This window comes from Schistocerca nitens, chromosome 1 (assembly GCF_023898315.1).
Source record: "Schistocerca nitens isolate TAMUIC-IGC-003100 chromosome 1, iqSchNite1.1, whole genome shotgun sequence".
Classification (NCBI taxonomy): Eukaryota; Metazoa; Arthropoda; class Insecta; order Orthoptera; family Acrididae; genus Schistocerca; species Schistocerca nitens.
The window spans coordinates 842,515,533-842,538,913 of record NC_064614.1 but is presented as its reverse complement, the minus strand read 5'-3'; the positions used below and the strand labels follow the sequence as shown (position 1 = coordinate 842,538,913).

At 40.5% G+C, this 23,381-nt stretch overlaps 1 protein-coding gene across 1 annotated transcript in view; it reads left to right on the top strand.

Annotated features, from left to right (window-relative positions):
- LOC126263181 (glutathione peroxidase-like) overlaps positions 1–13,814 on the top strand; it is a 34,994-nt gene extending 21,180 nt beyond the window's left edge. Inside the window, exons 3-4 of the mRNA XM_049960239.1 lie at positions 462–620; positions 13,173–13,814. Coding sequence (XP_049816196.1) covers positions 462–620; positions 13,173–13,364 — 351 coding nt within the window. The 3' untranslated portion in view covers positions 13,365–13,814. The remainder of the gene's footprint in view (positions 1–461; positions 621–13,172) is intronic.
- Positions 13,815–23,381: the final 9,567 nt, after the last annotated feature.

The window sequence follows — 23,381 nt, the reverse complement described above, 5'->3', positions numbered from 1 at the left end:
TATATTCTGTGGCTTCAGTTGATACCTCTTGAAGTAGATTTTTCAGGTACTAATTTGATTTGATTTCATTTTTTTATTAATATAAACTGTTACGTAGACATGTTTTTCCATGTCTGTGTTAAATTTTTTTCCTGTTTACTCCCTATATATTTATTCATTGTTCAACTTTTTTACTTTTTATATTGCATTACCATCACACTGTCAAACATATTATTTACTGTGCTTTTGTGCTTCAATCTAGATGTGTAACTTCTTTACCAATGTTGTGTACAAACATAACTTCTTTGGCGACAATAGTCAGTAAATGTCTGATGATGGCCTTGTAAACCGAAATCCGGTTAACTCAATAAATTAAACAATGTAGAACGAAAGCAAACTAGCGCTTTTCACTTATTAAAATGTCTTTTCGTTCCTTGTTATCTGATCAATATGTCTGAGAAATATTTGCCATTATTTGACAGGAGCTGGTGGAGCTGCAGAAGGAATACGGCGAGAGCAAGGGTCTGCGCATTCTGGCGTTCCCGTGTAACCAGTTCAACGGCCAGGAGCCGGGAAACAGCGAGCAAATAGCCTGCTTCGCGCTCAAGACGATGGGCGCCACCTTTGACCTCTTCGAAAAGGTACGCCCTCACTACACTTTTTGCGTGGCATAGTTGATGCTGTGAAGATCTAATACGAGGGCAGTTCAATAAGTAATGCAACACATTTTTTTTCTGAAACAGGGGTTGTTTTATTCAGCATTGAAATACACCAGGTTATTCCCCAATCTTTTAGCTACACAACACTATTTTTCAACGTAATCTCCATTCAATGCTACGGCCTTACGCCACCTTGAAATGAGGGCCTGTATGCCTGCACGGTACCATTCCACTGGTCGATGTCGGAGCCAACGTCATACTGCATCAATAACTTCTTCATCATCCGCGTAGTGCCTCCAACGGATTGCGTCCTTCAGTGGGCCAAACATATGGAAATCCGACGGTGCGAGATCGGGGCTGTAGGGTGCATGAGGAAGAACAGTCCACTGAAGTTTTGTGAGCTCCCTCGGGTGCGAAGACTTGTGTGAGGTCTTGCGTTGTCATGAAGAAGGAGAAGTTCGTTCAGATTTTTGTGCCTACGAACACGCTGAAGTCGTTTCTTCAATTTCTGAAGAGTAGCACAATACACTTCAGAGTTGATCGTTTGACCATGGGGAAGGACATCGAACAGAATAACCCCTTCAGCGTCCCCGAAGACTGTAACCATGACTTTACCGGCTGAGGGTATGGCTTTAAACTTTTTCTTGGTAGGGGAGTGGGTGTGGCGCCACTCCATTGATTGCCGTTTTGTTTCAGGTTCGAAGTGATGAACCCATGTTTCATCGCCTGTAATAATCTTTGACAAGAAATTGTCACCCTCAGCCACATGACGAGCAAGCAATTCCGCACAGATGGTTCTCCTTTGCTCTTTATGGTGTTCGGTTAGACAACGAGGGACCCAGCGGGAACAAACCTTTGAATATCCCAACTGGTGAACAATTGTGACAGCACTACCAACAGAGATGTCAAGTTGAGCACTGAGTTGTTTGATGGTGATCCGTCGATCATCTCGAACGAGTGTGTTCGCACGCTCCGCCATTGCAGGAGTCACAGCTGTGCACGGCCGGCCCGCACGCGGGAGATCAGACAGTCTTGCTTGACCTTGCGGCGATGATGACACACACTTTGCCCAACGACTCACCGTGCTTTTGTCCACTGCCAGATCACCGTAGACATTCTGCAAGCGCCTATCAATATCTGAGATGCCCTGGTTTTCCGCCAAAAGAAACTCGATCACTGCCCGTTGTTTGCAACTCACATCCGTTACAGACGCCCTTTTAACAGCTCCGTACAACGCTGCCACCTGTCGGAAGTCAATGAAACTGTACGAGACGAAGCGGGAATGTTTGAAAATATTCCACAAGAAATTTCAGGTTTTTTCAACGAAAATTGGCCGAGAAAAAAATGTGTTGCATTACTTATTGAACTGCCCTCGTATTTGGAGGCGTGTGAAAAGTTAAAACCGAATCCTGAAGCGAGAACTGAACATTACTAGCGGCTTATCGTTACATCAGTTTTGTTAGTATTTATTGCAATATCTGGTGATGCCATATCCATCCATGCCATCATAGTCAATTACATCTGAGGACATTTTCTGTACCGCTGATTTCGTTAATAACATAAAACCTCAGAGCAGTAAGGTATAAATCTCTGCATTGACGCCAGATTTTTCTCCATGTCTTACTTAAACTCCTGTAGATTCAATTTGAAAAGTCTAAAAGCGTACTTCGCTGCTGTTTACTTCTGAAGAATCCCTCAGGAGAAGTATAGCTCTTCAGTTTCTTAAAAAAATGGTTTCAGTGTTGCTATTTATTTGATTTATTCCATTTCAGACTATGCACAATCTTTTGTTTAATAGTTCGCAAACCTTATTGAATGTGTACAGCAAGGAAGTCCCATTCTCTTTGGAGGCAATTCCGAAATAAGATATTTTAGTACTTGAAACGACCGCCACGGTAACATGTGTGTCGTGACGAACATGAGTAACTTGCACACTGAAATCTACCGAACCAAAGAGAGAAGGAAAAAAAAAAGGATTAGTTTGTAGAGCGTCGTAATCTGCCAGCTAACAACTACAAAGCATGTAGGGGAAAAAATAAAATAAACCAAAAAATCTTCTCTCCACCACAGAAGTGAGTGACCAATGGGTGGCTTCTTCGATTAGTGCCTCAGTACTGATGTGAAAACTGTATGCTGAAGCCGACCAAAAAGCGTTCCGAAAGTACTTTTCGTAAAAACGTGGCCCTGAGAGTGTCACAGAGGTCTTCCAAAAGAGTCAGCCAAGCACACCGCAAGGAGCGACTTCTACTGGCCGCTGGTCTCTCGCCATACCTTTGTTGTCCATTTGGAAGGACATTTCCAAGGAAAGACAGCTATGGAGTTTTGAGTATCACCCACACTCAGTTTTAACTCTCACATGCGTTCAAAGTGTCATGTACTTTACTAAACAAAAAAAAAAAAAGAAAAAAAGACTTCATTTCTGCAGTTTTTACACTGCTTAATGGTACTTACCACCAGTAAGATAAAATTTGGAGAAACCATTTAAACCGGTAACTGCAGCTTTGGTAGTGCGCTGTAGTCGCACTTGTGGCCGGCAGTTTGGAGGCATTAACAGAGCCGCAGATGAGAGATTCAGCAGAAACAGAGGACCGCCTCGGCTGCCAGCCCTGCATGTCAGTAAACTACGACGCGCAGGTCTAAGTAAGTAGCTCCGTAACAGGTCCGACACATGCTGTTTTTAATACTACTTGGGAGCATCTGTACGTTCTTGATGATTCTGGGAGTTATTGCCCAGTGTCGGCATTGTAAATTCGGAATAACACAGACACTGCAATATTGTATTTATCCCCCGACACCGGGCAAGCGACTTTAAAGTAAAATGTCTCGCCTGTACTGGAATATATATGATGGATGTAGGAGTACAGGTTGTGGACACATGGTTGACGACGTATGGAAGTTTGGGTCCGGCCGCGAGTGGTGCTGGGATAGCCAAATGCTAAGGCGACCGCTCGAGTACCGACCAGGCACGAACTTTCATTATCGTCATTCCATTATACGGCTGATGGTAGTTTTTATTCGCAATTGCGAATACATTTCATGTATTATTATTTTTGGTTCGGCGAGCTTGCAGATGTGTGATTTCATACCAAAATTCGCTACAAAGTGTCTCATCCCATTACTGTCCATTTGAAATTATTTGCTGTTGATACATTCATTACAGAATGTTTTAACTTTGTCTGTGATAAGACTGGATGAACGTAACTGACTGCCCTAGTCGGAAATTCTGATTTATCCGTCATATTCTCTGTTCTTCCTGCATTAACTAACTGTCGGGTTCGCAGAACATTCAGAATTTTTAAGATAAATATTCCATAGTTGATGACCATTGAGACACACAGATGGTTAAGCTTTGATGAGTTATCGTTTATAGTTTCTAAGTGTTTTTAATCGGTTTTAGCGTAGAGATTTCACATTGTTAATGAGAAATTTGTTGCTCAGTGTCATCCGTTCATTGCTAACTCTTAGTAGTGCTTCGGTGGAGTGTGTTTTGTTTTTTTATTTTTGCTACATGCGTTTTAGTTCCGAGTTTGCAAAGTATGGTGCCGTATAAATGAATAATTTTTGTTCTTTCCTTTATTTCGATAGATTTGTGCATGCAAACTGCTGTTTGTTAACAACAGTTGTATTGCTGTGGAAGTCATTTCTTGTGCTAAAAGACCACATTTCGGAATTGCCTTCCTAGCCAATGGACTGCCTTGCCATAAACTGTCAGTATATGATATATGGGAGACAGACTGGTTACCGAACCACTGAAATTGAAAGACAGGTAAGACGTACTCTTCATTGGAGAATAAATCAAATAAATATCAACACTAGAACAATTTCCTCAACAAACTGAAGGGCGAAACGTCACCTCGAGAGTTATTCTAAGTTAAAGAACAGGAAAGCACTGTTTTAGACTTTCGAAACCGAATCCACAATAGTTTAAAGAGCAACTAGAGAACAGTCTAGCATTAAGGTAGAACTTCGTGTATGCCTGCCTTACAGCTCTGAAGGTAAATGACAAGTTCTGTCTGATCACAAAGAACTACGAGACAGAAAAGACTCTGTTGTGTAACAATGATCACTGTATAGATTTGGATATGACATAGTCGTCTCTTGTACTGAATATTTACAGAACTTATCTATTGTTATAAAACAGAATGAAAATCATAATAATTCACAATTTAAATTATTAATATTGTACGACGAGCTTAGAGGGATAACAGTTCTCTTTCAGTGAAATTTCATTTATACATGGCATAATATGACTAAAATAAATTATGACCCTTTACGATTTTGATGCGGTTTTCATACTGTTGTTTTAAACTCACAATAGACCTAACATCAAAAATTTTTTTTCAAACTCGTACCTTATATAGTGTTCTCTTTTTGTGCTACCTACCTCAGTTGGCGTTGGCGAAATGTTTCAACAGTTTGTCATGCGCAAATGGAAGTATTATCTTTTTGTGTAACAAATATTTCGCCTAAACAAAATATTACTGTGATTATCTGAACTGCACTGATACATTTTTTTTTAACTGTTGATAGTTCTATTTTGGACGTGAGCTTCTGCATCTGAATTTTCATGACCAAAATCGATTTCTTATGTGACCTTGCTATTTCAAGTTTCATCTTCGTCGTTTGTGAACACGAAAACATTTGTATTGATTGTTCGTACTAACTTGCCGGCCGCGGTGGTCTAGCGGTTCTAGGCGCTCAGTCCGGAACCGCGCGACCACTACGGTCGCAGGTTCGAATCCTGCTTCGGGCATGGATCTGTGTGATGTCCTTAGGTTAGTTAGGTTTAAGTAGTTCTAAGTTCTAAGGGACTGATGACGACAGATGTTAAGTCCCATAGTGCTCAGAACCATTTGAACCTACTAACTTTTCATTGCTTTTTGACGTGGATTCTTATGGCTATACTATTTTACTGTGCACAAAGCAGTGCTTAACCGCTGTGTTACTGATACAAATCTATTTCTGTTAGGCAGGGACATATAAAAGAAAAATCTGCCTTAGCTACAGAAAACCAAATTGCAAATAAAAGTTCGTTTGTACCACATAGGTACACAGCCACTTACACAAACAAATACGTCAATGAATTGTAATATTTACGAAATATATACAACGTAAAAGCTACGATTCTTACCAGTAAATTCGGGGCAGCTAGACTAAAACAAGCCTGATTTTTTTTTTTTTTACATTTAGTGAAAACATAATCCAACAAATAAGGAAATCACAAGAAAGCGAAGCTGCTCGGATATTTTCAGAAATAAGGAGCAACAGTGCTTAACTAGGCACGAGTTGAAGAAGCATTCGATGGAGAGAAGGCAATCAGCAAAGGAAGTAAAATCTCCTGGTGTCCAAGATGATCCGATCTCTCTTGCTGAGATTTTTACTTGCGAGGAAAGCTGAGGATCGAGTGCACTCAAAGTCTACGCACACACTGGAAGAACGAAAGCAGAACATTGGAAATGCTAATCCTGCTACGCCCAGAGCAACGATAATACAACCTGTCTCACTGATATACTGCGCAGTGTTGCACCAGCGCTAACTTTGGCCATTCCGATCTTTTGCAAAGAGTAAATCTTCTGTACAGCTACTCGGGTAACTTATTTCCTGTTAGATTTAACAAACCTTTTGCAGGTTACTTTTATTTAGTTAGGCCACCCCGAACCTGTTTGAAGATGATGGTGCAATATTAGCTTTTTATGGATAAAGCCAAAAAGAATAAACTGTATGCTGTTGAAGATGGTGGTTAACTCAAAGTACTATATAATCAATTAACTGGGAGGCAAGGCTACGAAGTTTCGAAATCCCCCAACAAGGTCGTTAGGGCTATCGTTTTCGCGGGAGAACGGAGCTGATGAACTTAGTTCAGACCGTTTTACGTGATGTTTTACTACTGCCGACCGCTTTGTAGATTCACTTCCTGCCGCCGCCAAAGAGGTTAAGAATTTTAATATTCCTTGCAAGGTCAGCGGACATTACGAATCATAAACAGTACGTTGATACGCTAATTCAGAAACTTTAGTTTTCATTGTCGGTTAACAGAACATAAAAAAGACCTAATTATAGCAGTAATGTTAATTTTATTTTATTTCGTGCAGTAAATCCAGTTAACGACTGTGTTATGCTACACGCCAGAACCTAAGAAGTTTCGATTCTTTTGATCCAAATTCATTGAACATTTATAACTGGCAAATCGCTGAGTGAAAATATTCGCATGGACGAGGATTCTCCGTAGCTTTCTTCATATATCTTCCAAATCAATGAATATGTGGGTGTCAGGCCGAACAAAAATTGGTCGTTCTTTTCTGTCCCGTATCCAATCTTGCCTGCTATGGAGCTATCTGTTGAAATTGAATACTTTCCTGCAGAGCTCCCAAATCTTTAAAATGGGTGACTTTTATGATGAGAAAAGCTGATAGGCTAATGGCTAACTTACGTAACTAGGTATACGCTATGTTAATACTTTGCATTTGTTACAGTAACAGTGTAACTCAAGGCGAGACATTTGAGACACAGTTGTTCACCTTTAGGTCTTTGGTAGTAGCAGTACGTTTCTTTGCTCTACGGACGATGCCTCCCACTAAAGTAATTATGTATGTCCGACAGTTTAACGGCTGCTCTAGCACGTGAGGTGTATTCCTATAGCCGTAAAAGTAACTCTGAAAGAATCATACTGATAAAAAAGTAACGAGGAGAAGGAGCAAGAGAGAGAAGAGAGTGTGCGGTCCTGGAGCTATCATCCGGGTAGTTACTGTTGTTTGTAAATATTTGTGCCATAAAATTTCTCACATTTGAAACTGTGCATAGAACTACTGTTTATAATTTTCGAAGGTAGTGTTACTTCGGTTTATTGATTACCACACAGACATATCACCTTGTTTCTAAAGGGCTACTGCATTACTTCACACTTTTACGCTCAGTTTTCATTGATAATTGCAGTCTACGATTAAAAAAATGTTTGAGAAAATGCAAGTTAACTTTGCTGTATTGAATGTTACATATTTATTCCGATCGGATTCGGTTTCCTTACGAATATTGTCATTCAGGTCTTCTTAAGTTATTGGGTTACTTACGTACACTTTTTCCTTTAGACTACCACACAGATAAAAGTCACAAGTGGTTAGGTTCGGCAAATGCGGCGGCAACGATCGTTTTCCGACAGTCCTCTGTTTTAGGAATCTTTCATGAGTTTGTGAGGCTCACTCGCGTGAAGTGTGACAGATCGCCCCAGCCTGTTGAAAGACAGCGTATGTACGATCATGGTGGGGGGTGGGGACTGGGGGTGGGGGGGTCAACAATGCGTAAAATTCCGCGAAGGTTCGTACAAACACAGCAGTGTTTGCTGTCGCCTCAAAAAATATGTACCCACAATCCGACTTCATGACACGCCGCACTACTTTTCGACTTTTTCACCATGAAGAGGTTCCTCATTAATTGTATAGCGATTGTTTGCTGCACGTTATCTGGTGTTCTAGGATATCAAGTGTCCTGTCAGGTGGAACCAGGCGTCATCACTCATGAAACACAGCACCGGATCCAACATTCCTCTCTGAATTGCTTGACATAGCCATGCACAGTAATTCACACGTTTTGTCTAGCCTTTCTCTTTCAATTCTTGTACATATGTCACCCCTATATGGTGTAAAACACGTTGACAAGACCTACGCGAAACGTTCACTTGTTGCGGCAATTTACTGCTTGCTCAATATACAGATCGAATAACGTCGGGAAGAGGCTACAACCGTGTCTCACTCCCTTCCCAACTACTGCTTCTCTTTCACGTCTCTCGACTCTTATAACTACCATCTGGTTTTTGTAGAATTTGTAAATAACCTTTCGCTCCCATTATTTTACCTTTGCCTCCTTCAGAATTTGAAAGAGAGTATTCCAGTCAACATTGTCAAAAGCTTTCTCTAAGTCTACAAATGCTAGAAACGTAGATTTGTCTTTTCTTAATCTAGCTTCTAAGATAAGCCGTAGGGTCAGTATTGCCTCACGTGTTCCAATATTTCTACGGAATCCAAACTGATCTTCCCCGAGGTCGGCTTCTACTAGTTTTTCCATTCGTCTGTAAAGAATTCGCGTTAGTATTTTGCAGCTGTGAGTTATTAAACTGATAGTTCGGTAATTTTCACATCTGTCAACAACTGCTTTCTTTGGGATTGGAATTATTATATTCTTCTTGAAGTCTGAAGGTATTTCGCCTGTCTCATACATCTTGCTCACCAGATGGTAGAGTTTTGTCAGGACTGGCTCTCCCAAGGCCGCCAGTAGTTCTAATGGAATGTTGTCCACTCCCGGGGCCTTGTTTCGACTCAGGTCTTTCAGTGCTCTGTCAAACTCTTCACGCATTATCGTATCTCCCATTTCATCTTCATCCACATCCTCTTCCATTCCTATAATATTGTCCTCAAGTGCAACGCCCTTGTATAGACCCTCTATATACTCCTTCCACCTTTCTGCTTTCCCTGGGTTTCCATCTGAGCTCTTGATATTCATACAAGTGGTTCTCTTTTCTCCAAAGGTCTCTTTAATTTTCCTGTAGGCAGTATCTATCTTACTCCTAGTGAGATAAGCCTCTACATCCTTACATTTGTCCTCTAGCCATCCCTGCTTAGCCATTTTGCACTTCCTGTCGATCACATTTTTGAGACTCCTGTATTCCTTTTTGCCTGCTTCATTTACTGCATTTTTATATTTTCTCCTTTCGTCCATTAAGTTCAGTATTTCTTCTGTTACCCAAGGATTTCTAGTAGCCCTCGTCTTTTTACCTACTTGATCCTCTGCTGACGTCACTACTTCATCCCTCAGAGCTTGTGGTCAGAGTCCACATCTGCCCCTGGAAATGTCTTACAATTTAAAACCTGGTTCCTAAATCTCTGTCTTACCGTTATATAATCTATCTGATACCTTCTAGTATCTCCAGGATTCTTCCATGTGTACAACCTTCTTTCATGATTCTTGAACCAAGTGTTAGCTATGATTAAGTTATGCTCTGTACAAAACTCTACCAGACGGCTTCCTATTTCATTTCTTAGCCCAAATCCATATTCACCTACTATGTTTCCTTCAATCCCTTTTCCTACTCTCGAATTCCAGTCACCCATGACTGTTAAATTTTCGTCTCCCTTCACTACCTGAATAATTTCTTTTATCTCATCATACATTTCTTCAATTTCTTCGTCATCTGCAGAACTAGTTGGCATATAAACTTGTACTACTGTAGTAGGCAAGGGCTTCGTGTCTATCTTGGCCACTATAATACGTTCACTATGCTGTTTGTAGTAGCTTATCCGCACTCCTATTTTTTATTCATTATTAAACCTACTCCTGCCTTACCCCTATTTGATTTTGTTTTTATAACCCTGTATTCACCAGACCAAAATTCTTGTTCCTCCTGCCACCGAACTTCACTAATTCCCACTATATCCAACTTTAACCTATCCATTTCCCTTTTTAAATTTTCTAATCTACCTGCTCGGTTAAGAGATTTGACATTCCACGCTCCGATCTGTAGAACGCCTGTTTTCTTTTTCCTGATAACGACGTTCTCTTGAGTAGTCCCCGCCCGGAGATCCGAATGGGGGACTATATTACCTCCAGAATATTTTACCCAAGAGAACGCCATCATGATTTATCCATACAGTAAAGCTGCATGCCCTCGGGAAAAATTACGGCCGTCGTTTCCCCTTGCTTTCAACCGTTCGCAGTACCAGCACAGCAAGGCCATTTTGGTTAATGTTGCAAGGCCAAGTCAGTCAATCATCCAGACTGTTGCCCCTGCAACTACTAAAAAGGCTGCTGCCCCTCTTCAGGAACCACACGTTTGTCTGGCCTCTCAACAGATACCCCTCCGTTGTGGTTGCACCTACGGTACGGTCATCTATATCCCTGAGGCACGCAAGCCTCCCCACCAACGGCAAGGTCCATGGTTCATGGAGAAGGTGAAATTAATAGCATCTGCTATATAACAGTTATGCTTAACAACAAATTTATGCAACTACAGGCACTGCAAATAATAATAACAGTATTAATAATAGGTGCATAACTTATCTGACAAAAGAAAGAATTGTTTTTGTGGGGTTTTGTTGTTTCGTATATAGTTAAGTACAGTTTAGGGCAATAACGAAAATAATGTGTAAGCTTTCGCAACTCTCCATTTCGCATTTTTGTGTGAGAGGGAGTTTTCGTACTTTTCAGTCTTTCAAGATCCCTAACAGATGTATTAGTTCACGAATTTACTTCCGGTCTGAAAATCTGATATTCCTACGGTGCATCCACACAACAGTTTGCGCTAACTGTATGTACACTTATATGTTAAATGTTCGCTTGTAGTCACGCTTATTTGATATCGTCACTCTTTCAAAAGATCAGCTCGCGGAGGCCCTAGTTTCTTTGCGGCTAACTTTTCTTGGTAATTTACTTTTCTGTTCCCAGAACGAGATTTTCATTCTGCAGCGGAGTGTGTTCTGGTATGAAACTTCCCTGGAAGATTAAACCTGTGTGCCGGACTGAGTCTCGAACTCGGGACCTTTGCCTTTCGCGGGCACTGAGCTACCCAAGCACGGTTCACGACCCGTCCTCACAGCTTTACTTTTCTGTTAGCATTTAAAATAGATTTAGCATAGTTCATGTTTACACTGCACACGAAAGCCGATTCCTGCACAGTAAACAACCAACTCCAAACACGAAGTGCCGTTTGTGGAAATGATTAAACTCAAGTAGTAATGTGTACCAACATGGTCACTTGGCTTGAGCACAAGTGAGGTGCTGAGGCCCAAAAAGGGCCTAAGGCACACTGCCGTTGATCCCACATTTAAGTAAATATCACAGAAACCAGTGACACAGCTTTTCGTGAATTTTCATATATACATTGTGGGCCTACAGCACAGTTAAACGTGATTCTCCATAAGATCAATAGATTCAGAAGCATGAATAAATGCCACAATCGATGGTGATGTGTTTGGGTCGTTATGATACTCAGCGCCTCAAATGGATTACTGTATGGTACAATTCATAGCTTAATATAACTCATTCAGAAACCCGCCAGTACAACTCTGACATATACTGACATTCGATCTTATTTTACTATGTAATGTGTGAATTAGCGTATCTGAGAAGTGTGCTATCTCCTAGCAGGATTCATGCTGAGCGAATGGGGGTAAATACTGGCGCAATGTGCTACCACCTAGGTGCACTGACGTAAACTTCTAGTTGAGTGGCAAGGGCTAGCTGTGCACATCGTGAACCGTGCACGTTGTTCATCAAATGCGTATGTATTTGGCCCATAAGTCAATTACGTCACGCGAATTACGCACGCGCAGAAGCTCCTTAAAACGTGCACAACTGGAGGTGTGCTCGCCACTCTGATGCCAAGTTTCACGGAGTATAGGGCAGCAGTAGCGCGGTAGATTTAAGTGCCCTATCTTTCAGAATGTAGCACCTATGTTACGTTTAACAGCATTCAAAGAAAATAACCAATAAATCCGCAAGTTGTCAAAAGTTAGGGTGTTCAACTGCTCTTGTGCTCTTACACAGCAGCTGTCACTGTGAACAATGTAAGACAATTTTTAAACAAAATTTCTAGATAATAATAAGAGTGACTGGGCGACCTGCAAAATTCAAAGTAATTTAGACTTAAGCGGGTTAGGACATCAAACGGGCCGACTTGGAGCAGGAGAGGCACCACAGGACATTTTAATTTCCACTGTCTATACTTTTACACATAAATTCATAAAACTTTGTCGGCATGACCTGTAAGGATTCAGGATTCACTCTCATAGCAGTGGAAGTTCAGAAACATAACAAAATAAATTTTTTTGCATGTGAAATTTCATCATTTTTTTCACATACTATTGGCTGCATTTGTTGCTGTAGGTACACTCTTCTTCATAAGTAAGAGAGATTCTTCGATGAATTTTGCGCAGCATGCAAACCATACTTACAGGTGTATGAAACTCTAGAATTTTCCAAACCTTTTAAAAACTGTAGTAAAAATTGAGATAATTAACTATAAAATTTGAGTTTTTTTTCTGAACATGAAGTTTAAAATGTAACATCTCATTCATTTTTCATAAATTAAAAATAATTCTAGAGTATCACACACCCGTAAGTATGGTTTGTATTCTGTGCAAAATTCATCGAAGAATCTCTCTTATTTCTGAAGAGAAGTGTACCTACAGCAACAAATGCAGCCAATAGTAAGTGAAAAAATGAAGAAATTTCAAATGTAAAAAAAATTTACTTTGTTTTATTTCTGAACTTCCACTGCTATGAGAATGAATCCTGAATCCATCATGGTCATGTTGATAAAGTTTAATGAATTTATTTGTAAAAGTATAGACAGTGGAAATCAGAATGTCCTGTGGTGCATCTCCTGCTCCAAGTCGGCCCGTTTGACGTTCTAACCCCTTTAAGATGGAGAATTTTTTTCCTCTATGTTCTAAAAAAATTATCATAACGGTGTGTTCGTGTCTAATTACAATGCTGGGCAGAGTTTAAAGGCACAGTGTTGTGTTTACCTTCTGTTCGCTTGTGCAGGTGGAGGTCAATGGTGACAATGCTCATCCCCTATGGAAATTCCTGAAGAACAAGCAGCCGGGGACACTGGGCAACTTCATCAAGTGGAACTTCACCAAGTTTGTAGTCGACCGCGACGGCAATCCAGTGGCCAGGTTCGCGCCCACGACGGAGCCCAAGAAGATGGTGGACACGCTCAACAAATTCTTCTGAGCCGGACGGGGGGGCTTTCGGCGTTCAGGCGGTTCCTACCAATCGCCTCTGTTCCGTGGGGGCAGTAGAATTCATGCGTAAAAATGCTGTTACACTTTCAACTTCTCACAGGGACTGTCAAAGCACATTCGAGACTGTTTTCTATCTGCACGTTGAAGCGAGATTATTTAGCGTAGACGTTTTGGGAAGGGGGAGGGGCGTGGAGTCCTTCAAGGAGCTGTACTGAGACGAACATAGAATTGTTTTCAGAGATACATGTCGGAAGCGCTCATCCATTTGTGTAAACTAAACTAAAATTGCGAGCATTATACACCTGGTATCTAATATCGTTTTTAAGCTTTTTCACTTTGAAATTATATTGAAATATATGTATTATTAACGTCTGTAGTCATCGTTTCGAAGATATTAATGCAAGTGTATGATACTGACCATAAAGTCATCTAGACTGTTTTCCATCTCTTATTGCATCCTGATTTGTAGTGGGTGAATTTCATTTTATGAAACTTTCAGCAGCAAAGGAAAGCATTACAACGTCGTGTGTCTTGAAAATCTTCAATTTTATGGTTGGACTGAAACCTCCTTGAGTTTGGATCTGTATCCTTTAACGAACTGATGCAACATTATTAGCCTCTTTGAATAGATAATATCTCGCTGTAGAATTGATACGATTTAGCCATTGTAAATTTTACTGTGAGTTCAAGTTCTTAATAAACTACATGTACAACCACAAAATAACAGTTTATTGTTTTTTCTTGCGTCGTGTTTCAGACGTATTGTGCTTTTCAGATAAAAATTGTGGTCACTGTGAAGAGACATATATGTTTCCGGAATGAGATTTTCACTCTACAGCGGAGTGTGAGCTGATATGAAACTTCCTGGCAGATCGAAACTACGTGCCGGACCGAGACTCGAACTCGGGACCGAGTCTCGGTCTGGCACACAGTTTTAATCTTCCAGGATGTATCAGACACATTTGTGTTCGCTATTGATACGTTACCAGAAATAAGATTTTTTTAAATCTATTTATTGGTTAAGGTGGTATAATATTCGTGAATGATAATGACCAGGTTCTGTGTTGTATATAGCTCATGTTTACTTTTGATTCACGTCAGATGATGTTTGCTGCACTTGGTTCCCGCATTGTTTCTGACTTATACGACTGATGGCTAACTGCTGCGAGGCTGAAATAAATTGGTAACAGTAACAGTAAGAGGAGTAAATCACTTGTTAGTTCCCCAAATCCTTGTAAAAATATATCTCTCCAAACTGGCTTAATGTAGAGAACACCTCGTATATTTAACTATTTGTAATAGTCTAAATATTGTTGATTACAATACTTCTGCCTCAAGAGGTGGAGCATGCAATGTGTGCCGACATGGTATATTAAAACGCCTCTATATAGTACGCTGGTTAGAGCTAAAAAAATCTCATCGTGTTTAGTTATCAGAGTTTCAGAAGATCTAACTTTTTGCTTGTCGGGTTTCGTCTGCGATGCAGAGTGTATGTTCCTGTCGCGCCATCGTCAGAAAAATCATTAAATTATTGACTGAAAATCTCGAGACGAGGCTACCAGGAAATTCCTTAACACATGGACATGGAAGCCACACAATTTTGTATTTCAGATTATCTACTGAACAACACATTGTAGTTGTTGTTGTAGTCCAAGAGAACACACACACACACACACACACACACACACACACACACTAAAACATTGTCACTAGCGCATTGTAGTCTGCATTGTTGACGATTAGTTCTGTCATTGAGAGAGAACAATGAATGTTCTACAGGAATGTTTTCCTTCATAAGCTAACACTCATGAGCTTTGTGTGGAATAAAGATACGTCATAGGAGGCAAACATGATGTATTGACCTTTCTATACACCTATCCTGACCTTTGATTCTGAGACCTGGACAGTGAATAAAAGGAATTGAAGCAAGATATAGGCGTACAGGGGCGTAAGTACAGTCATCGTGGCCGTGAAACAGGTAAGTGAAGTGAGGTCCTCTTCCCCTCCTACATCTCTACCGCCACCCCACCCACACGCAACTCAAAAAAGCGTCTCCCCCACATCGTCTCCCACAGACAGTCGGCTAATCTTAGAAATTAATATATTTGTGTATGTTATTCGAGGTACTGTGCCATTACACAGAAATCCACACACGTGCAAACAATCACTGACACTGTTTGTGTGTGAAATTAAAATATATTACAAACATATTATGACACTAACGCTTCACAGAGAGCTTGGATACAGTCAGAGATGTTACATTTGTTGTATGGATTACTGTATTTGCATAAAGCTGTCACTTGTAACTCTTACCTTTCCGTTACTGACTGCACCCACACCATTAGGGTTGCCACATCTAGCTGAGGCCTCGTCGGGACCCTCTGAGATATTAATTTACTAAACACAATTACTTTTTATTGAGATCACATTATATGGAACTTGTTACGGCAGAAGTAGTTGGTACACCACATTTTCGGAAAATTTCGCATTTTTCAGCAATCTTTTTTCCCTTTTACGTATTTATAAAACTCCGCAAGTCAGCTTGTAGCTAAACTGGCACTGTAAGATTGATTCCACAGACCCTGGCGGCAGTCGATTTCTTTGGATTCAAGATATTCAGCTTAACGGTACAGTCAAGAGAATTGAAGGATTGATGATACTTGACAACTTTGTGAACTTTTGTCAGTTTTGCAGCAGTAACTAGCGTTACTTCTTGGCTACCTTTTTTAATCACGAATGTAAAATTAGCCTTTGATGCCGATGTTGCCTCGAATGTATTGTATGATCCTTCGTAGAAATGTGATGCCTCATATGTGCCTTACCTCTGTGAGTTTCTGAGATGAAACAGCTACAAATGTGATGCAACTCTTATTGATCCGTAAGTCCTTTCTTGGCAAAAGACCACTCTTTCGTGTAACCGTTCGAAAGGTGACACTTTTCTCTTTCCATCCTTACGCGTAAGCTGTTATAATTTCATTAGACGGTAATTAACCAAAAATAATACTTTAATCATCGAAGTACACGTTATCGTGGTACTCGGGATTGGGAGTTTTGTTAAATTCTATATATGCAGTGATAAATCAAAAAAATAAATACTGAATACTGCAATATTATTTGTGGGCTAGCATGAGACTCAGAAATAACTCAATACTACGATAACATACGTACGGACATCGGCTATTCCGAAGAACGCACGAAATAATATTTTATACACAGCGCGCGACTCACCGCCTTCTAACAGATAGTTCGCGTGAGCGCTGCTATTATGGAGAGAAAATATGCATGATTTTACACAAACTGTAATGATTAATGTGGTTCTCAGGGGATACTGGTCGTTTATGTACCAACTTCACAAAGAAACTGAGATATTTTTTATGCTTATTAAACGGAATATTTTTCTGTATTTACTATTCTTTATCTGCAAGGCAAACACTGACGAGAATCTCATCTGCCGTTAAGCGGCCAATCTTAAACATACTGAACTCACTCAGTACGAAAACATTAAGGAATGGGTTTTGTCTTTACTTCACTAGCTTTGAAACTATTAAAACATCAAAATAGAGAAGTGTCCCGCATTTACATTTAATATAACAGACTGAATTTCTAACTAAAAAATATCGTCAGCTTAATGGCCGACCAAATGCTGCTAATGAAAGAGAGCTCCCCACAACACGAAGTTCTAATATAGAGTTATTAATTACAATTAATGGTGGCTATTATGGGAGGTGCTCACTACTTCAATAACCAACACCTGCTGATAACAACTGGATATATATTCTGATAACTTACAGACAGACTTACATTAAATATCAGATTGTGATACAATGGCGGCCTTCCGTTAGACGAAACAAGCTAGGAAAAAGTCTAACCCAAAAAAAATTATCTTTCTTCTTCATCTACATTACACAGATACTATAAACAAAAGGCTATTTGTTAAACGCATCGCTGTTTGCGAGCTTTGCAGATAATAAACTGCACTTCTTAATATTTGATATTCAGCGCGTGCACGAACGCAGTCTTTCAATAATTTATGGTTCACACGTCACCAATTTTTAACACACAAAAAACCCTTTTAATTCTTCTCGAAATGTCAATTTATGTGACGTTCCGTCCCAACGTCATTAAACACTTAACGCCATATATGCCCGCCGTACACACTTTAAATATTACTAACCTGCACTCGTTGTTCGTATTACGTTTAGAAATAACTATCTTATCAGATCGTTAATCAAATGGGAACTGCTTGATAATTCCACGTGGCGCTGCTTAAACAGTTCCAGCCCCGCACTACTGGAGAAATTTGGTATTTTCTCGGACAATGGACCTATATTTAGAAGGTGCTTGAATCTACATCTACATATACATCTACATATATACTCTGCTAGCCACCAAGCGGTGTGTGGCGGAGGGAACTACTCGCACCAAGGTCATATTCCCCCCCCTCTGTTCCACTCGCGGATCGCGCGAGGGATAAACGATTGTCTTAGCGCCTCAGTACGCGCTCTGATTTCCCTTATCTTTGAATGGTGAACATTGCGCGATTTGAAAGTTGGTGGTAGTAAAATATACTCTACATCCTCGACGAAGATTGGATTTCGGAATTTAGTGAGCAGCCCCTTCCGTTTAGCGCGTCGTCTATCTGCAAATGTGTCCCACTTCAAAATTTCTTTGAGATTTGTAACGCTCTCGCGATGGCTAAATGTACCAACCACGAATCTTGCCGCTGTTCTTTGGAACTTCTCAGTTTCTTGAATCAGACCCAACTGGTAAGGGTCACACACAGACGAATAATACTCTAAGCCTGGACGAACTAACGTATTCTAAGCAATTTACTTTGCTGAAGGACTGCATCGCTTCAGGATTCTACCAATAGACCGCAATCTAGAGTTCCCCTTACCCGTTACTTGTGTAATCTGATAATTCCATTTGAGATCAGTTCGAATAGTCACACCCAGACACTTGACGGATGATACCTCTTCCAAAGACTGGGCATTTATTTTGTACTCGTACATTAATGGGGATTTTTGCCTTGTTATACGCAGTAGGTTACACTTACTAATATTGAGAGATAACAGCCAGTCATTACACCACGCATTTATTTTCTGCAAATCCTCATTGATTTGTTCACAACTTTCATGTGACAGTACTTTCCTGTAGACTACAACATCATCGGGAAACAATCTAATGCCGGTGTCAGTACCATCAACCGTAGCGTTTAAGTAAATTGCAAAAACCAGCGGACTTATTACGCTGCCCTGGGGCACACCTGATGTTACGCTTGTTTCTGTTGAAGTCTTCCCATTCAGCACGACATACTGCTCTCTGTCTGTTACAAAACCTTCTATCCAACCGCAGGGTTGGAACTTAAATAGTGACAACTATTTATTCACAACCGATACAAAAGAGTTACGTGTTTGCAGCTGTTACTGTCCTTCAAAGTAGTCTCCAGCGTTGTGTAGAACCCGTTGCCAGCAATGTGGAAGGCGTAGTATACCGTTAGCAGAGCCTGTTCTGTTGATGGTGCGAATGGAGCAGTCTACTGCCTGTCGAGTCTCTGGAACAGTTCTGAAGCGAATGCCACGAAGTGGTTCCTTCATCTTCGGAATCAAATCAAAGTCAAAAGGATTTAAGCCCGGGGAGTATGGTAGATGGTACAGTGCTTCCCAGTCCCATCGACCGAATAGAGCAGCCACAGCTTGCGCTGTATGAGTCCGCGCATTGTCGTGCAAAATGATGGGCGGGTTGCGCAGAAAGTGTCGCCGCTTCTTTCGCGAAGCTGGTTGCAGGTGATGCTCCAAAAACGAACAGTAATACTGTGCGTTGACGGTCTGACGTGGCCGAACGCAATGTGTTAGGATAACACCATCACAGCCGTACATGAGCATTGCCATAATTTTAGACCTCTCCATTCGCACCATCAACAGAACAGGCTCTGCTAACGGTATACTACGCCTTCCACATTGCTCACAACGGGTTCTACACAACGCTGGTGACTACTTTGAAGGACAGTAACAGCTGCAAAAATGTAACTCTTTTGTATCGGTTGTGGATAAATAGTTGCCACTATTTAAGTTCCAACCCTCGTATGTCGTCGGTTTGACCGTAAGCGCGCACTTTTTGGAACAAGCGATTGTGTAGAACTGAGTCGAACGCCTTTCGAAAGACGAGGAATATGGCATCAACCTGGGAGCCTGTATTTAGAGCCTGCTGTATATCATGCACAAAGAGGGCTGTTTCCTAAAACCGTGCTGGTTTCTGCTGATGAGATTCTCAGAGTCTAGAAAGTTCATTATGTCTAATACATGCAACCGCATCTGCGAGACGACCGTGTCAACATAAACTTGTTGACATAAATAAAACTAACTGAGGGTGCATTTACGGGTTGCGCTAACAGACGGCGTAAATTCAGTACTTGATTCAAGCTCGTAGCAGGATTTTACAAAATCGGGACAAAATTGAGTCTTGTTGGGATGTCGGGACAAGAAGGTCTGTAACGATGACGGTCCCGATGTACCGGGACGGATGGCAGCCCTACCCACAACACATTCAGACTGCTTACAGCACCATGTTTTCACCTCTGGCAGAAAGTAGAACTATAAATTTTTTTCAATTTACTCCACGAGTGTACAGATTAATGAACACACCCATGATGTTTCAGCGTCCTGCGAAGTGTAGAGCCCTTACTGCACAATTCTGAACACTCACAAGGGGAGGCCGCCAATTGTGAAATTCAGATTCGATTCATACTGCGCATAATAAAAGCTCATGGCCACAGGTGTAATGTGGCAAAGCACCAAGACGCACTTCTCAGCCGTTGTCGAGAAAATCGACAGTTAAAAGACACCGTTGCGGTGAAATACTCTCTACGATTAATAATTCTCTACAGCGCCGTGGCGCAGCGGTAAGCGCTCGGGTTCGTAATTCGAAGGTCGCCGATTCGAATCTCGCGCCATGCAGTTTCTTTTATTATTAGTTTTTTGTAATAAAAGAAACTGCATGGCGCGAGATTCGAACCGGCGACCTTCGATTAATGAATTGCTTATGCATGTTGGTGAAGGCGGATCGCTCTCCAATTGTACCGCCTCCATTTTTCCGTTTGTTTAACAGGGTGTACCAAAGCTCTCCCGTCCGCACTGATTTTCGACGATGTTATAAGTTGCGCTAGGGACCGCATCTACCTTCTTTCGAAGTTAGCAGGTAACTACGCTGTTATGCGGCGGCTCGTTTCGGCCCATTCAACATCTGTACTTCAAGTGTAACGAGCGAGTAACGGAGTTTATATTTCATACCTGCCACAGCAAGTGTTGTGTTCGTGGGGTCTCTATTCTAATTCGAACGTTTGACTTACGCTATACGTATTCGTTTCGGAATATCGTTTCTACGTCTTCCGTTAACTATACGTGATTAACATTATGAAGATAATTAATAACATTTGTGAAATACAACTTTGTTTGCGGAAAACATAATGATGTTCGAAGTCGCCAGTTTTTCCACGACAAACGACTTTCAACAACTTATTATATGCATAATTGTTGCAACTGATTGCCGGGAATTATATATATATATATATATATATATATATATATATATATATATATATATGAATTACAAAAAACAAATACTTAAAAAAAAGGTAGCATGGCGCGACAATCGATCCGGCGACCTTCGGATTACGAATCCGACCGCTTACCGCTGCACCACGACGGTGTAGAAAATTATTAATCGTAGAGAGTATTTCACCGCAGCGGTTTCTTTTAACTGTCGATTTTCTCGACAACGGCTGAGAAGTGCGTCTTGGTGCTTTTCCACATTACACCTCTGGCCGTGAGCTTTTATTATGCGCAGTATGAATCGAATCTGAATTTCACAATTGGCGGCCTCCCCTTGTCAGTTTAATTGTAAGCATCCGGTACATAGCTGCTGCAGTATTTCATTATTCAAATCATAAAACAGTTCAGCTTGCGGAGCTTTTTTAAGGGTGAAAGTGCTGAGTTTTATAGCATCTGATAACGTCTCCAACATTAGGAGACGAAACGTTAGGCCCAGAAACATTTATTTCTTTCTTTCCTTTTCTTTTTCTGGTTCACTTTGAGTAGTACTTGCAGACTACATCCTCAGTTATTTGCTGGACGTATTTTAATCTCCGTTTTCCTTTACAACTCCCTCTAGTACCAAGGAATTCATTTCTTGATGCCTTAAGAGATATCCTATCATCCCGTCCCTTATCCTTGTCAGTGTTTTCCAAATATTCCTTTTCTCTCCGATCTGCACAGAATATCCATATTCCTTACGTTATCAGTCCATGTAATTTTCAACACAGCAAAAGCTCATAAAATAAAAGTTACTTAAATGAGCTTTGCCTCATTCTTGCATGTGCGAAATGGCAATTGCTCTCGGAAAACCAATATTTAGTGGTATTTCATAAATTTGTACTCCTACATCTTCATCAGGACCGTTTCAAAACCCTACAAGTCCAACAGCGATCGTAAATTAGTTTGAAGTGAATTTCTAGTGTAGAAGATGGGCTGTATCGAGCTACGTTGTTGTTTTAATTCAAAATGAAATTTCAACCGCTTAAATCAAGTGCAAAGTTTGGGTTTTTGTTGAAAACACGGTATGTCTAGCAAAAAATTTTATTCACATCGCGATAGACCCATTTTTTCCCGACTGTCAATGTAAGTAGCACCTGAACTCCAATAAAAACTGTTACGCTAAGGCAGGAAGCATTTCGAAAGTTCACAACAATGTTTACGTTGTATACTGTATATTATTTTGGCCAAGGCATTGTCGTAGACAACAGGTTTGTAATCTAGCACTGTAGTTTTGCACGAGCTTGCAGTTCATGTGAAACATGACGAACATGGAAGAAAGTACTGTGTAGGGGACTACTCTTTTGGATCTAGGGGCAGAAGGAGGGCGTAGTGAAAAGAAAAGGGGGTGCAGTTGCAAATGTAAATTATTTTAAAATAATTTTTTTTATGAAGACGACTATCTGGTGGATTGCCTTTCTTGAAAATAAAACGCTTCAGTTGCTAGATTTAAAACATTTATTTGGTCCTTACAACATGTTTTGAAATACTTTAGCCCATTTTATACTCACTTAAAAGGATAAGATGTAAAGCATCGTCACGCTTGAATACATGAAAATCATTTAAACCATAAAACGTCGCCATTTGATTACACAGGTCTGCAAAAAAATATTTTTTGAAAGTTGTTTGAAATTTGGTAACTGACTTCTATGTACTTTTCAGCGCTGATTTCAAAAATGCAATCCATTTTTTTCTGTCAAGTCAGGTTTTCTCACAAAAAGGGAGTATTTTTGGGTATAATAACAAAATTTAAGCAATTAATCACATTTTTTCCAAAGTTATATAATTTTATTTTATTTATAAATCATGTTCTAAACTACATTTCCAGTACAGTTCCATTTCTCTTTAAGCTCATAAGTCCTTATAATAACGCTTTCGATTTCTGTCTAAGCTTCTTTTATTGCTTTTCAGGCTGTGGACTCGTTGAGGATCATCTCTTTTTATGATTCAGCAGTAGTCCACTATAATGTTGACGTTCCATCTTCCTTGATATCTTCTTTCCATTTCTTTGATGTCTTGGTCGAATCTTCCGCCCTGCTGTTCACTTACGTCGCCAAGGTTTGCAGGGAAGTAGTCAAGATGTGAGTGGAGAAAATGAATGTTAATGCTCATGTTACAGCTCAGCTTCTTAAAGTTGTCGAGCATGTCTGCGACGATTGTCTTGTAGTTTGGATCTCTTTTGTTTCCTAGGAAACCGGTAACAACTAATTTATAAGATGTCCATGCCCCCTTTTCTTTTGTTTCCAATTTGTCCACTAAGTTGGGATCTGTCATTAGTTTTCTAATGTCTGGTCCGACAAAGATTCCTTCCTTTAGCTTTGCCTCGGATAAACGGGGCGTGAGTCGTGTTTGGGTAGCTCAGCCGGTAGAGCACTTGCCCGCGAAAGGCAAAGGTCCCGAGTTCGAGTCGCGGTCCG